The following is a 16057-nucleotide window of genomic DNA, read 5'->3' as shown; positions in this document are numbered from 1 at the left end:
TAATCTTGTAACAGGGTATGTCTCCTCATTTAGATTCTCCCACTAGTGGGAACATCTCAACATCTGCCCTGCCATGCATCCTAAGGATCTTTTATGTTTCAACAAGAGCACCTGTCATTCTCCTAAACTGCAAAGACAATAGATCTAATTTCTTTGGCCATATGTGTTAGGATAAATCTCTCATACCAGGAATTAGCGTAGTGAATTTCATTTGGACTATGTCTAATGCCAGTATATCCTTTCTTAAATAAGGGGACCAAAACAGTGCACAGTACTTCAAATGAGACCTCATTAGTACTCTATACAATTGTAATAATGCTTCCCTGTTTCTAAACTTGAATATTTCATTGCAGCCTTGACCAGCCACCCTTGTTCTATCCTCCACAGAGATCCACCAAAAATTTGCTGTGCTTGTCTTACTCACTTCAAATTACATCCATCCACCCCCTCTGTACCTTCTAACCTAGGCTGGTTCCTGATTAAACAACATCTTAGTTTCACAACTTTCACTGTAGTTTTCAAATCTCCTTTGGACCTGTCTGTCCTTATCTCTGCAATCACTTCCAACCATATGTTCTATCAGTATCGGCCTCTTAACCATCCTCAAGTTGACAGCCATGGTTTTAAGTTCTGGAATCCCTACCACTTTTTCTTGCTTTTAAGATGCTCATTAAAACCTCTCTTCCAGACCCAGCAACTGGCCTTCTGCCTTCATATACACACCATAGATCTGTTGCAAAATTTGACGATTCTTTTGTGAAATATCTTGAGACACTTTCTTTGTTAAAGCCACAATGGAAATATAAGTTGTTGTAATTCATTAAGATTTTAGCAACTTTGAGAACATTTAAAAAAATGATTACCATTTCATTTCAAATACCTGCTGAGGAAAATCTTCTAAAGTATTTTTGGCTGAAATCTTGGGTTTGGTGTGGTTGCAATAAAATAGTTAATATTGAATTTGCCACCCATTTTACTGTTTTCCCAATTTTAATGCATCAAATTCTCTTTGAGGTGGTAGAGGAATCCTCACCCATTGTATCAAATACATTTCCCTGAAGCATATTGCATATGCATGTTACAATACGGTGAATGAGAGACTATTGAATATCCCAGCAGGCAACCTATATAATGTGCTGAAGAATTTAGATTGGAATGGAATGAAAAGTTTATATTACTCTTATTCTCTGTAGGCAAAATAATTTATTAAGAGAATCCTGGTACTCTGTAGGATTATTTGACAGCTTAAGTATGTAGGGTATTAAAAAAGAAACTCCTTAATAAATAAGGCTTACATTTAAACAAGAGAACACCAGAGTTATTGTTACACAATGCATGTAGACAGTGCATGAGTTCAGCTGGCTGATTTTAATTCCATCTCTCCCCGCCCCCTCAAAGAAAGTTTTTATACTATCCCTCTTCATACTTGCTCAAGTTTCTTCAACTTTTAGATCAACAAAGCCCTATTTCTTTTTCAGTACATTAAAAAATCTAGCTGTGAAATCTCTCAGAGACTGTATCCTTTTGTGCTGTAACAGAGTTGATGGAGAGATAAGGGCTATATTATCCAGACAGGTATTGTTTTACCTGCTTGTTATCGATATCTTTTAGCTTTGGTTTATGTTTCTGTTGTATGTCCTCTTTGTTCTGCTTGCGTGCAGAGGGAATGAAACCTGCACTTACCGGACATTGAAAGCAATATGCTTCTATTTGTCAATTTCATGCCCTGATGGATTTTAATTATAAAATGTATGACAAAGAAGAAATGTGATCCAAGCAGATCCAGTGGGGTAAATGGCTGAATTCACAAGCAAAAAGAATAATTAATGAAAGTGAGCACAGAAACAAGAAGGTCACACAGTAACCAATGAAATCCAAAATGGTGCCTGTACTTCTTTGTCATCATGATAACTGTATGTTTAAGGCAGAGTCAATTTTTGTAGGATCCATTTGTTGAAATTTTGCATATTATTCATTATCTTAGTATTATTTTTAGTCTACGAATTGTTTTGCAAAACTTGAAATATTGTGATTTCTTCTTCTAGGGTGTCTCAGGGATGGAGGGTTTAGTAATGTAAATCAGATTCCTGACAGTCAAACCCATTCTAAAATAGCATGCTAAATGCTGGTGGAATATGATACTTGCAGAAGGTGTATTACCCCCCGAAAATGCAAATGGAAGCAAAACCTGCTATCATTGAAATGTTGCCATTTATGTCAGGATTACATCTGATTTAAAGTTAACCTGTAGAAAAGTGGGATAAATTACCTGCACAACTTGTTAAACCAGGAAGTGATTAGGTTCACAGATTTGGACTGTCCACAAATTTTGTCAGCAGCATCAGCTTTGGAAGGGGAACATCTTTCTCAACTGTGCTGCTGTGTAAGGAGTCAGCCAGTTGCTATTAAGTAGTTTCAAATAAGGAAATCTTTATTTTCCCACCCTTTTGTTTTGGTACTCTTGACATAGAGGTCAGCCTGGATTTTTCATGTAAGCAGTCATAGTGACAGAAAGAAGCAAGAGGAAGAGAAAGGGGGCAAGTCATGTAAGAGAAAACTTCATTAAAGGTGAATTACTTTCACTGGGGATCACAGACCAGATTGTTGCCATGAGTACAGTCTGAAGAGACCCTTTAGTAAGAAGATAGATTTTCTTGAGTAAATTGATCTTCATATACCTCAAATACAAACTCAGGATTTCATATCACAATGTACTTCTCAGACAGTCTGTTGGAGTTAATGATGATTTACAATGGAATTGTACCATGTACATGCTAGTTTGCAGCTGTTCCTTCTCAGTACTTTTACATCCATCTCTGGGACTTCACAACATGACCTTGAACCTTTTCTGAAGTTGTGTGTGAATAATAGATGAGGGGCAATAACTGTCTGCAGTATGAGATTATAAATGCCTTGAAAATCAAATGGCTCTCGTCTCAGGACCACCATGTCTCAAGATGGCACTTGGCTTGGTTCAATGCTACTGCAGGTAAATAATTAGCATTTACATGAGCAGTCAGTTGAGGGGATTTAACTGAAAATATTGTTTGAATTGTCACTGGAAGGGTGGAAGACATCATAAAAGATAAGCTCTAGCCATGGCATTTGTGTTGGTCCTCAAACTAACCAGCACCTGTCAGCAAGAGGATAATGCTGGAACTTCATTTTTTTTAGGTTAAAATTCTTCCCAAAATGTTTCTACATTCTCTCCAAATTCCTGATGCATCAGTCCATTTATACCGCTCTTGACTAGGATGGTGGTCCAATATCCCAGAAAATGCAGAGACAGCTTTAAGGGAAATGACCAATGCCTAGGCCTTACAATGAGGGTAACGTGCTTTCATGATAATTGGATTGTTTGTACTTGCTGACTTAATAGCCGACTCTTCATAGAAACTGCTAAATGTTATATCATTGTCAAGTATAACATTGTTATTGCTTGTACAGGGAATATTTGAAGAATTTCAATATGCTTGATGTTGCAACGGATATGAAATGGAGTCACAGTAAACAGGGAAGACTTTATACTTATTCAGTCAAAGGAAGAAGATTGAGGCACTAATTCAGTAGCCCAACAATGCTTTGTGTTGTACAGTGGTTTTCATAGCAGACCCATTGCAACAGCAGTACACTGTGTTAATTACACTAGCAAAAGAGCAATGAAGTGAAAATTTTACTAGACTGAGTAAAAAGCAAAATACTGCAGTTACTGGTAGTGTAAAGCAAGGTAAAAGTATTGGATAATGTAACATGTCAGTCAACATCTCTGCAAAGAAAAGATGTGTTAATTTTTCAAGTATAGGCTTTCTTCAAAACTGAAAACTAAGGGCTAGAGAGGTATATTAAATAAGCCGAGAAAGGGGGAGGAGCAAAATACATAGTTTAAAGAACACACAAACCCAGAGAGAAATCATGATTGGGATATTTGTAATCTTAGTCAATAGAAATATATTTCTGTCCACTAAAAATGGCAGGAAATTTTTTGTAATATTGACCATGACTTAGTTGGGTTTGCTAAAACTGCTAACTACTGATTTTTTTAATGGGTATCTCTTCTGAATGTTGTCACACAGTGCAGAACAAGCCGTTACCTTGAGTCCACCATATCTTAACTTGTAAATAAGTATGTATAATCTATATATATTGCATTAAGGGTCAAAAAAGAAAAGTCTGTTTCCTTGGACCACTTTTACAGGAGGGAAGTTGTATGCAGAGAATGCTTGGCTTTATACCACGATATAAACAACCCTTGTCTAAGTGCCAGTGGTATTATTACTACTATTGTCTTACTGACTAAGTGCTGAACTGGTGCCATCAGCCCTACATACATGTCTCACACAGGCAGAAGCAGCTCCAAAGTAAACTTGAAAAAGAAAATCTTTGAAATAGCAGTCAGACCACAAGCATACAGGGTAATATAAAGTTTCAGGTCTGAAATGAAAACAGAAACTATAGAAATCTCAGTAGGTCAGGCAGCATATGCAGACAGAGAAACAGAGTTAATGTCTCAGGTCAGTGACCCAGCTGATATAGGGCTTTGACCTAAAACATAAATTCTGTTTCTAGCTCCACAGATGCTGGCTGTACTGCTAAGTATTTCCTGCACTTTCCCTTGTTTTTATTACACATTTCCAGTTTTTTGATTCTCAATGTTTCAGGCCAATGACTTTCATCAGAAACAAAGTTAAAGATGTAACTACTTTAGAAGAATGTATTGAGTTGGGAAACAAACGTTAGTAAGAGGAAAGACCTGTAATAAGGAGGAAGATGTGAATCATTAAATGCCTCACTGGATGATGATCCAAGGCAGAAGCAGAATGATAACAGTTCAAGTAATAAAATAGAGCATGGATTTAGTGGAGGTGTAAATAACAAATGCATAACCAGCATCAGGAACCCCGGAAAACCCTGGAATCACCTTTAAACTCAGTAATGGGAAAAGAAAATGTAAGAAGCTAATTGAAATATGAGGTGTTATTCCTTGTGCTTCATTGAAACATTGTCCAAGGACAGAGAGGTCAGACCAGAAATGGGTTGGGGAACCAGAGATGAAGGCTGGAAGCTGAGTGTTGTGTTTGCATTGGTGGTATTCAGCAAATAAATGATTCAATCCTTATTAGATCTCCCTGAAGTGAGGGTGATCACATCCTGAGCAGTAAATACAGTTCACTAAGTTGAAAGAAATACAAGTAAGTTGCTTGAAGTTTACTTGGAGTATTGTGTGCAGTTCTGGTTGCCCCATTACAGGAAGGATGTGGAGACTGTGGAGACGGTGCAGAAGGGGATTACTAGGATGCTGCCTGGATTAGAGGGTATGAGCTATAAGGAAAGGTTGAGCAAACTTGCGTTGTTCTCCTTAGAGTATTGGATGCTGAGGGGAGACCTGATAGAGGTTTTTAAAATTATGAGAAGCATAGATAGGGTAGACAGTCTGTTCCCCAGGGTAGAAATGTCAAACACCAGAGGACATGCTTTTAAGGTTAGAGGGGGGAAAGTTCAAAGGCGACATGAGGGACAAGTTTTTGATGCAGAGAGTGGGAGATGCTTGGAATGGGTTACCAGGGGCAGTAGTGGAAGCAGGCAGTTTGGTGGAGTTAAAGAGGCTTTTAGATTTGCACATGAATATGAAGGGAATGGAGGGATATAGATGATACACAAGAGGAAGATATTTAGTGTAAACTGGCATCAGGATCGGCACAATATCGTGGGTCAAATGGCCTGTACAGTGCTGTACTGTTCAATGTTCATATATTAAGTTGCTGCATTCTTATATCAAAGAACATCACCCTAAAAGATATGAGCACCTAACCCAGGTTCAATCTTTCCAATAACCCAGGTCAACCTTTCCCTCAATGTCAACAAAACTAAAGAGCCGGTCATTGACTTCAGGAAAGGGGGCGGTGTACATGCACCTGTCTACATCAATGGTGCTGAGGTCGAGAGGGTTGACAGCTTCAAGTTCCTGGGAGTGAACATCAACAGCCTGACCTGGTCAAATCACGTAGATGCCACGGCCAAGAAAGCTCACCAGCGCCTCTACTTCCTCAGGAGGCTAAAGAAATTTGGTTTGTCCCCTTTGACTCTCACCAACTTTTACCGAAGCATCATAGAAAGCATCCTATCTGGATGTATCACGGCTTGGTACAGCAACTGCTCTGCCCAAGACCGCAAGAGGCTGCAGAGAGTTCTGGACACAGCCCAGCGCATCACGGACACCAGCCTCCTCTCCTTGGACTCTGTCTTTACCTCTCATTGTCCTGGTGTAGCAGCCAGCATAATCAAAGACCCCACCCACCCGCGACATTCTCCCTTCTCTCCTCTTCCATTGGGTAGAAGGTGCAGGAGCCTGAGGGCACGTACCACCAGACTTAAGGACAGCTTCTACCCCACTGTGATAAGACTATTGAACGGTTCCTTTATACAATGAGATGGACTATGACCTCATGATCTACCTTGTTGTGACCTTGCACCTTATTGCACTGCACTTTCTCTGTAGCTGTGACACTTTACTCTGTACTGTTGTTGTTTTTACCTGTACTACATCAGTGCACTCTGTACTAACTCAACGTAACTGCACTGTGTAATGAATTGACCTGTATGATCGGTTTGTAAGACAAGCTTTTCACTGTACCTCGGTACAAGTGACAATAATAAACCAATACCAATTCCAATTCTGACCTCGGATGCTGTCTGTGTAGAGTTTGCGCATTCTCCATGTGACTGCCTGAGTTTCCTCCATGTGCCCTGGTTTCCTCTCAAATCCCAAAGATATGTGGGTTGGTAAGTTAATTGGCCCTAATGTATAGGGAGTAGTAGAGTCTGTGGGAAATTGATGGGAATGTGGGAAGAATAAAATGGGATTAGTGTAGGTTTGGTGTAAATAGATTCTTAAGGGTCAGTGCAGACAGTGGTCCAAAGGGCTTTTTTCCATGCTGTATAACTATGAATGCAGCCTATTATATGACCAATCATAAGTGTCAGATTTCTATATTAATTCTGCCGCATCTCACTTGAAACAAGTATAACCACCTTAATTCAGACAACATTTGAGGAGCACCATTATGGCTTGAGTGGAGGTGTCCTATTTATGCCATTGGTAGAAATACTCATAGCAGTTTTCTGCCAAGTACATTCATACATGTTTACATGAAATAAATCCAGTGTTAATGATACTACCTTAATAAAGTGTCATTAGTGGGGTTTTTTTATCCTATCAAAGAAATCATGTAGTAAGAAGGTGTGACTTTCCTGGATTACAAAGTGACAAAAAAAAGAGGTACAAATTATCAAGTACTTTTATGTTTGGAGAAAACAGACAAATATATTGAAACATGCACCTGTGTACATGTTAGGCATGTGGTCATTTTATCTCCTGAATGCTTGATGTATTTCTATGCGTGTAGGCAGTGCTTTATGGGGGAATGTTGAGAGAGAGAGTGAGTTAGGGAAAGAGAGAGTGAGAAAGAATGACCACACTGAAGTTGTGACAAGGAGGAGAAGCAGGATGAGGGGAGGAGTTTTAAATGAAAAGGAAGAAAGGTAACTCATTACAGGGATCAGCAAACCAATACTCTGTCAGGTATATGAATGTTAATTGTGGGTATACCACAAACACCATGCATGTGATTTCACATAAATGAAAGCTACAGAAAAAGCTTTGTTCATTCTGTTGAGGCCTGGTTTGATTTTGAGTTTAGTGTGAACTTTTGTTGGTCCAAATGAAATACAGATTGCAGACAGAACAATCAGACGATTGTATTACAATTGATTAAGATCCAACAGCAATTTGTCACTTTGTTTTGTTTCATCTGCCAGACCATTGCTTTGTCCTGCACGTTTTCATGTTCTTTATGCTTTATGTTCTTCACTGCCCAGCTTTTCCATTTATTCTTTTGTTGTCGTACAGAAGTCTTGAGGTGGACTGGAGCGGTGAGCCATTCTATTGGTTCTCTTATCTCCAGCACTGCTTCTGGTTTTCAGCCAGAAGTTTCAGTCAATCATCAGAATATAGACATCTGGTGGATCTGCTATAACAAGCCCAGTAGTAGAGCAGCCTGACCAAAAGAAGTGTGTCAACTGTGTGACACAGGAAAACAGGGATACATGAAGCTAATACTGCCAGCAAACCAGCATTATTCACAACAGAGTAGAAAATCTCAGACATTTGAAGCAATAAATTGAAGTTTGGTGTGGCAAATGTGTCTTGAGATCTTAGAGGTTCATTCAGAGCTGTAAGGGCAGCAGTGATACAACAGCATTTTATTAAAATTAATTTTTCAAAAATTTACTATTTAACTTGTGGTAGTTTAACCTTTTTAGTCAATTTTTCAGTTGTGTATAAAGAATTTTGCTGCTAATTATTTCATTTTTATAATATTCAATTTACTGATTTTTGATTAGTCAGGTATCATTTGCTGTGGTGGACTGTTAATTTACAAATGTGCTCTCTCTGTTATGTGATTGCAGAGAACTTTGCAACACAGAAATAGATTATTCAGCTAATCATGTATGTACCAGACAGAATTTTGAATAATCCAAAACTAAACCTTGCATCTTCCCCTACTTCAAATAATTATCCACATTGCCATTTAAAATTGCAGTATGATTAATGTGATTACAATTGACAATGAAATACAAGAGGTATTAATAGGAGACATTATATTTTCCAGCCACAGTGTGAGTTTTCAGCCATTTTATCCTATTCTTCAGAACCTCTTAGATAATAAAGAGACATCTCCCATTTTCTGTAGATAATGCAAATACACACAGATGCTTTCAATTACTTCATCCTAACCACAAACAATACAAGCTGACAGATGTTCCTGCCAAACTCTTACGAAACAGTTGCATTTTACCTATAAAGAACAAATGATTTAACCTCATTTCATTACTAGGAAAGAAATCTGTTCTCTCAGTTCTGGCTGCAGGAATAATCCAAAATAGTTTTTTTCCCCTCATCTAGATGATAACAACCAAAGCTGTGTTGTACCACATGACATTGACTTTGGCAATAATAGTTGCAATAGGTTATTCGTCTGTTGTTTTAACAAACCCTAATATTTTTTTAATAAAACCAGAAAATGCTGGGAAAACTCAATAGATCATCCAGCAATTGATGAAGGGTTCCAGACCTGAAACATTAACCGTTTCTCTTTTCACAGATGCTACCTGACCAGCTAGGTTTTTCCAACTTTTTTCTGTTTTTATTTCAAATTTCCAGCATCTTTTTGATTTTCACTTTCAGAGTGTGAGTATTGCTGGCAAGGCCATATTTTTTTTTGCTCATCCTTAATTGCCCTGTAAAAGGTGGCAGTGAGCCACATTCTTGAACCTCTGCAGTCCTGTGCTGTTGGGTAGGGACTTCCAGAATTTATTGCTGAATGAACAGCGATATATTTGCAAATCATAATGATGCGTGGCTCGGAAGTGGTGGTTGTTCAGTGCTCCAGCTGTGCTTGTCTTCTTGATGGGTAGAGGTCATGGATTTGAGAATTGCTATCAGAAAATCATAAGATTAGCAGTGGGCATGCTTGCTGATGAAATACATTTTGCATATTGTAAATGGTAAAACTCCAGTCACACTGCAACAGTGGTGGAGCAAATGGATGTTTATGAGTTGAACTGGGTGCCAATTAATAAGACTACTTTGTCCTGAATTGTTTCCAGCTTCAGGCATGTGGAGAGTATTCTATCACATTCCTAACCTGTGCCTTGTAGATAGAGGAAAAACTTTGGGGGGGGTGAGTCATTCACACATGACTCACTGCCTCGTGACCTGCCTTTGTAGACACATTATGTATGTAGCTAGTCCAGTTGAACTTCTGGTCATTTATCAGACCATGACTGAATGTTGTCCAGATCTCAATGCACGTAGGCATGGGCTGCCTCATTTTCTGAAAGTTGCAAATGTAATTGAATATTGTGCAAACATCCCCACTTCTGACCTTATGATTTTCTTCTTCTTCAGTGGTCTCTCAGGATTGAAGATAATTTGTGAGTTCTGAGGTAACCAAAAAGACCACAGATAGGACAGGAGATGCTTGGTGGGTTGGGCGGGTGGATAGTTTTGGAGGTAATGCTCCCCTCTTCTATTTACGCATGGTCTCTGTGTGTTTTTGACTCACGGACTCGAGATTTTCAGTGCTTTTCCAGATGCCCTTTCTCTACTTTGTTGTATTTCTTCAAGGAGGCTTTGAATCTTTTCCTCTGTCCATCTTATAATCATTTCCTGTGGCAGAGCTTGGAATAGTGTGTCTATTTCAGGAGTCCGATGCTAGGCATGCAAACAACATGGCCTGCCCAATGGAGACAACTGGGAATGTTGACCTGTGGGAGGATGCTGACATTGGTTCACTTATCCTTCCAGCAGATTTGGAATACTTGCAGAAATGGCTTTGGTGATATCTCTCCAGTGCTTTGAGGTGTCTGCTGTAGGCCGTGCAAGTTGCAGAAGCACGTAAGGGAGGCAGGAATCATTGTTTCTTATTAAGTAACAGGTGGATCCTGATATAAGCGAGTGGTCCACATTTTTCAAGGTCTCACCATGGACCTTTAGTCTTAGAAGGCAATATGGTCCAGCAGGAACAGATTGATAAAGGATCTGTGTTTTGCCAGTGTTGATTGTAAGGCCCATCATCTCAGATGCCTCAGTGAATGAACCTACCATGGCTTGGAATTTAGCCTCCAAATGCATGAATACACACACATTATCTGCATATTGCAGCCCAACCAGCGACATTAGGGTGACCTTGGTTCTGGAGTGGAGGTAATGTAGGTTGGAGTTGTAGGTGATGTCCTGAGTGTATTTAGAGATTCAGTGGCTAGATTCAGTTATGTTACAATGGCGAGACCTGTTTTATTGTACATAATATCCAATAGAAAATTGCTGTCGGGGGGCTACAAATTAAATTGTTGAGGACCCATTGCACTGTACCAGTTTAACACACTGATTCAGGTGCTAGAGAATTACTAAGTCAAGCATTTTTTCTTATATTATCACTTTTTTTTATAGATGTGCCTGAAATTAATTACCATCTTTGCCTGGAATAGAAAATAGAGATCGTCTGAAAAAAGGAACATTAGTTTTCTTTTGCATTCTGTTTTTTATTTCTTTTAACAATGCACTCTATTGTTTTTACTGCATGTGCTGCTGCCTTTTAATTGAATTATCTATAACCATTTAGCATGCTGTATTTTTTGGACAATTATTTCCTCACAGGCACTTTTTTGTACATTGTTGGGTTAGGACTTTCGTTGGCAATATTAAACTATTATAGTTTTTGATGTCATAATATACAATACAAGAAGATCTTCATACCTTTCTTTTGCTTTTCCCTTCTACCTATTTAATATTCTTACCACACAGCAAAATATTGGGAACAATTAAATAACTCCAGTTATCATTTGCAGAGTAATCATTATGTCTGAATCTCAACAGAAAGTTTTGACAATGAGGTCTCTCAAACATACAGATCTCAGGCCTTTTGTTCCAGCATGTTCCTCCTGCTCCAACCTCTCACATACTTGGAGAAATGTAACTGAGGATGTAAAATAATGAGGAATTGGAGTTCTGTCTGAACTTCTGCTGCATAACCTGAGAACACTTCCCCAAATTTTCTCTTTGTTTTTGTTTGTCTTGAGTAATCTCATGACTGTAGTTCATATCCTGATTCATCAAAAATCTGCTTTGCTATTAAAACATTACACCACCAGTATGGTATTAGTTTACCAAGTCTTTATATTAAAATGAAAGGGAAGATTTCCTTTGTGTGCAATGTCTAATGTGAAAAACTGTTCATGAAGCTGCGGCTAATGAAAATGATTCTCAATTCTTTTCCAATGAAATATTCTACTTTTTATTTAAATTTATTATATTTCAGATTTTTTATGGCTTATAAACTAACTAGAATTTCTAAAAATGCAAATGCTACCAGCTCGAATTTGTTGTTAATGTTACTGGTTAGATATAAGGTACAATTGTCAAGCAATTCAATTGCATAATGCTGCTTTTTCACCATCATATTATTGAAAATTGATTTTTTTCTGGATTGAAATATGATGATGACCATTTCCAGATCATTATGTGTCAATCCAGAAATAGAATTGGACTCTTCCATGTGTGAGTTACCATTGTGCTCCTGTTGTGATTACAGGAGAACATCAATCATGTTACCCTGGAAGTGACCATTATTGGTCTCTCTTGGGACATCTAGGTTTTGCTCCCATAGCACCAGACTAGGACTAGAATGCCAGGTAAATCAATCTTGCACTCATGTATCTTTGGTCACCTCCCATTTGTTTTTGCACTGCACTGACCACAACCTTTCCCAGTTACCCTGCACGTAATCCTTCCTCTGCAATCGCATGTCTGAGGCTCTGACTCTTGATCTGCTGCACACCTACTCCAGCTTCCATTCCCAACCATTTAAACAGTCAGTTTTGCTCATCTTATTTAAAAGCAGCTTTATTGACCTTGGAGACAATACAGAGAATGTTCACTAGATTGACACCTGGAATGAGACAGTTGTCTTATAAAGAAAGATTGAGTACATTGGCCCTACAGTCTTTGGTTTAGGAAAATTAGACATGATCTCATAGAGACATTTAAAATTCTAAGGGGACTTCATAAGGTAGATGCTGAGTGAGCATTTCACATACACATGAACCAATGAATTATAACCTCAACTCTGCATTCCAGTCTCCCCAAAGTAACCTTTCATCCCCTTGCTTCTCAAGACTCTATCTACCTCTGCCTAAAAATACTCAAAGTCTCTTTTTCCACTAGCCTTTAAGGAAGAGAGTTACTAAGACTCTCTGTCCTCTGAGAGTTCTAGATTCTTCCATAAGAGGAAAGATCCTTGCCTTTTCCACTCTGTCAAGGCCCCTAACATTGACTGTTCATTTCCCTCCATAGATGCTGCCTGACCTGCTGAGTTCCTCCAGCATCTTGTGTGTTGCTCGATTTCAGCATCTATCTGCAGTCTTTTGTGTGTCCCCCAAATATCTTGTATGTTGCAAATCAAATGTTTCACTCCATTTAGACTCCAAAGGATACAAGCCTGGACTGTCCAACCGTTCCTCATGATCCATCCACTCCAGGTAATAAAGGGAATAGCCTTAGGATAAGGGTTTATTTTTCTTGCAAAATGTTGCAGATCTTTGAAATTCTTTATCCTTGATAGCTGTAAAGGCTGAGTCATAAGAATATTCAAGATTGAGAGAAACAGAGTTTTGGAACATAGGTAATATGGGATTGTAGTGATTGGGCAGAGAAGTAGTTTTGAGAATAAAGGTCAGGAACGTTTGTTGATATTGAATAGTGGAGCAGGCTTGAGAAGCCACATGAACCACTTCTATTCCTGATCATTATGGTTTTAAGTCCTTGGTACATCTCTGCAACATCCAAAATAAATGAACACATGAATAACAATTAACAAAACAGTTCATTTATTTACCTTTAGGGAATTAATTATTATCATGCATCATGATTGCATTTATGTTCATTTTTCTTTACATTGTCCTTTGGTTACAGCCATGGCCGAATGTGTCTAACCTTGCCAAGGACTTCATTGACCGGCTGATCACAATAGACCCTAATGAGAGAATGGCAGCTGCTCAAGCTTTGAAACATCCATGGGTTGTGACAATGGCAGCATCATCTTCCATGAAAAACCTTCACCGTTCGATCTCCCAGAACTTGATGAGGAGAACGTCTTCCCGCTGTCAAAGCTCAAAATCAGCAGAGACCACCAAATCCAGCCGCTCCAGCAAGTCACGCCGTTTGCGTGAGAAGGAAATCCGGGAGTTTAACCTATGGTACCAGCACCACATGGAGCAGGAGTAGTTAGGGTTACCATCCAATTTTTTTTAAGTTAACTAAAATGTTCGTCCACTAAAGAAGTCATATTGAGAAAACTAGATTTTCATTAGTTGGTTCACCAGTTAAAATTATTGAAGTGATATTAAAAGAACTATACATAGGCTCAAGACTGCAGCTATAATTCTCTACTGAAGAATTTTTATATCAAAGTAAATAGGCTCATCAGTGTTTAGCATTTGTTTTTAATCAGCATTTAATTAGCAACAAAGGCTGTTGTATATATTTATGCCATGAGATGTAAAATGCAAACTTTGTTAATGTTTTCCTGACATTGGTTTAAAAAATTGCTTAGTTTACTTTTAATGCCAGCCTTTTCATGGAAGGAGCGAGGCAGAGTGAGCCAGTTACTCTGCCTATGAAAACAGAGAACTGAACTATTCTAATGGTTACCCTAATATCCATAATTACCAGAGCATTAGATGGAAAATTGGTGCCTCCTCTACAAAGCTGATAATTTAATTCAGGGGAGGGCTCAAGAAAATTGGTTGGGTTGATCTCCATGGGACCAAGTGAAAATTAATGCCTGTCCCTTTTGGAGCAGTATTTTGCTTACCTTTTATTAGCCTACTTGGGTTGATGTGCTGAAAAGGAAGCAAATGAAGCCCAGAATCCTATGATTGATGATTGAAAATTGTACTATGTCAAGTGGATATTCTAGGGTATTTTATAAGCAGTCATCTAACTGAAGGTCCTTGTTAAAAATGGCAGTGAGCAGAATGACAGTGAAAATGGGTGGTAAATTCTGTCCACCAACTTTGAACTCTTAATTTCTACAATAATACTTTTGTCCAAAATTATGGACAAAAATGAGAGCTATTTTTGTAGAATGGCAGCATCACCAGAAGCCTAATACTTAAATTATTTCTTATCATTAGCATAAATATTGGGTATTTTTGCACTTTTAACTTACAGCTTTTATTTGACTCTATTTGCAAAACGCAAATGATAAAAATGATTCTGTATCTGATGAGTTAAAACTTGCATCAAAGAAGGGAATATAACCTAAATATTCAACTGAATGACTGCAGGCATGGGTCAACTGTTACTGTACATATAAATGATTAGTCTAATTTACATTACCATTTTGCAATCATTACCTTTTCTTTAATTATTACTTGCATTATTATTTATAATCTGGATTAAAGAATTAAATATATTACAATCCTCATGAATCAAAAGTGAAATCATGAATAAGTGAAGCCTCAAGTATCTGGATAGATATGCTGTAAATTCTACCACTCTGAGATTTAAGTGCTCGTTGAAATCAGGAAGGTGAATATTGTGGACGTAGATAAATGCCTTGGATACAGTTTTGATAAATTGGACATGGTCATTTGTTGTTATTAGCTGACCAATGTTAAAGCTACATTTATTTTAATCATTTTGAACGTATTGAGCTACATGCTATTCAGATTACTCCAACTAAGACCTTTAGGAGTCTTGCTGAACCAGTAAAATACTATGTAGATATGCTTTGTTCTAAATATTCCAAACTAAATCAAGAATCATCAAGTCATCCTGATCTCTCAGAGAAATAGAACACAGGAGTCAGTCAACAAACTGCATGAAGGAAGAAGTGTGCAAAATTATTTAAGTGAACTGTGGTATATTTCATAACAGAAGGGAGCCTGAAGTACCTGCTTCTATGACCTGTTGAATGAGTGAAGCAGTCATGACAAAACAGAAATGTAAACAAATAATATTCATTGAACCATTCCAGTCCAAAGTTCAGTGAGATTGAAAGATTTTTGTAGATCTATATCTAATGTAATATAAACTACCTCTAGAAACTAGTTACACTGAGTAACCTTTCATGGCTCCAAGTATAACATTAAAACAAATTTGCACTACAAGGTAGTCTTTAACACACATTTGCTTGTGATACAGCTGACTTGCAATGTGAAGATTGAAGCCCCAATTTTAAACCAAGACAAAGGGCTTGATAAAATTATAGTGGATGGTCATGCCACATTCTTTGTGTCCCAACCTATCTGCCATTGTAAGCAGGGGTAGACCAGATTGGTGGGGACCTGTACAATACAATACAATGCTTTTTGATAATTGTAAATTTAGAGATCTGGAGGCAGGCGTAGTGTCAACCCTGCCACTGAGTTGGTTGGGGGCAGCAATATGGCCAGTCGAGACTGTTCTACGTTTCTCTTGGGTACCTTAGCTGAG

The 16057-nt window shown here is 38.2% G+C and overlaps 1 protein-coding gene across 1 annotated transcript in view; it reads left to right on the top strand.

The window, feature by feature from the left end:
• LOC127573998 (serine/threonine-protein kinase H1-like) overlaps nt 1-13843 on the top strand; it is a 45094-nt gene extending 31251 nt beyond the window's left edge. The window contains exon 3 of the mRNA XM_052022590.1: nt 13532-13843. Coding sequence (XP_051878550.1) covers nt 13532-13843 — 312 coding nt within the window. The remainder of the gene's footprint in view (nt 1-13531) is intronic.
• The last annotated feature ends 2214 nt before the right edge of the window (nt 13844-16057 follow it).

The sequence above is a fragment of the Pristis pectinata genome, chromosome 9, assembly GCF_009764475.1.
Source record: "Pristis pectinata isolate sPriPec2 chromosome 9, sPriPec2.1.pri, whole genome shotgun sequence".
NCBI lineage: Eukaryota > Metazoa > Chordata > Chondrichthyes > Rhinopristiformes > Pristidae > Pristis > Pristis pectinata.
The sequence above is the reverse complement of the archived record's forward strand: the minus strand, read 5'-3'. Positions and strand labels throughout refer to the sequence as shown.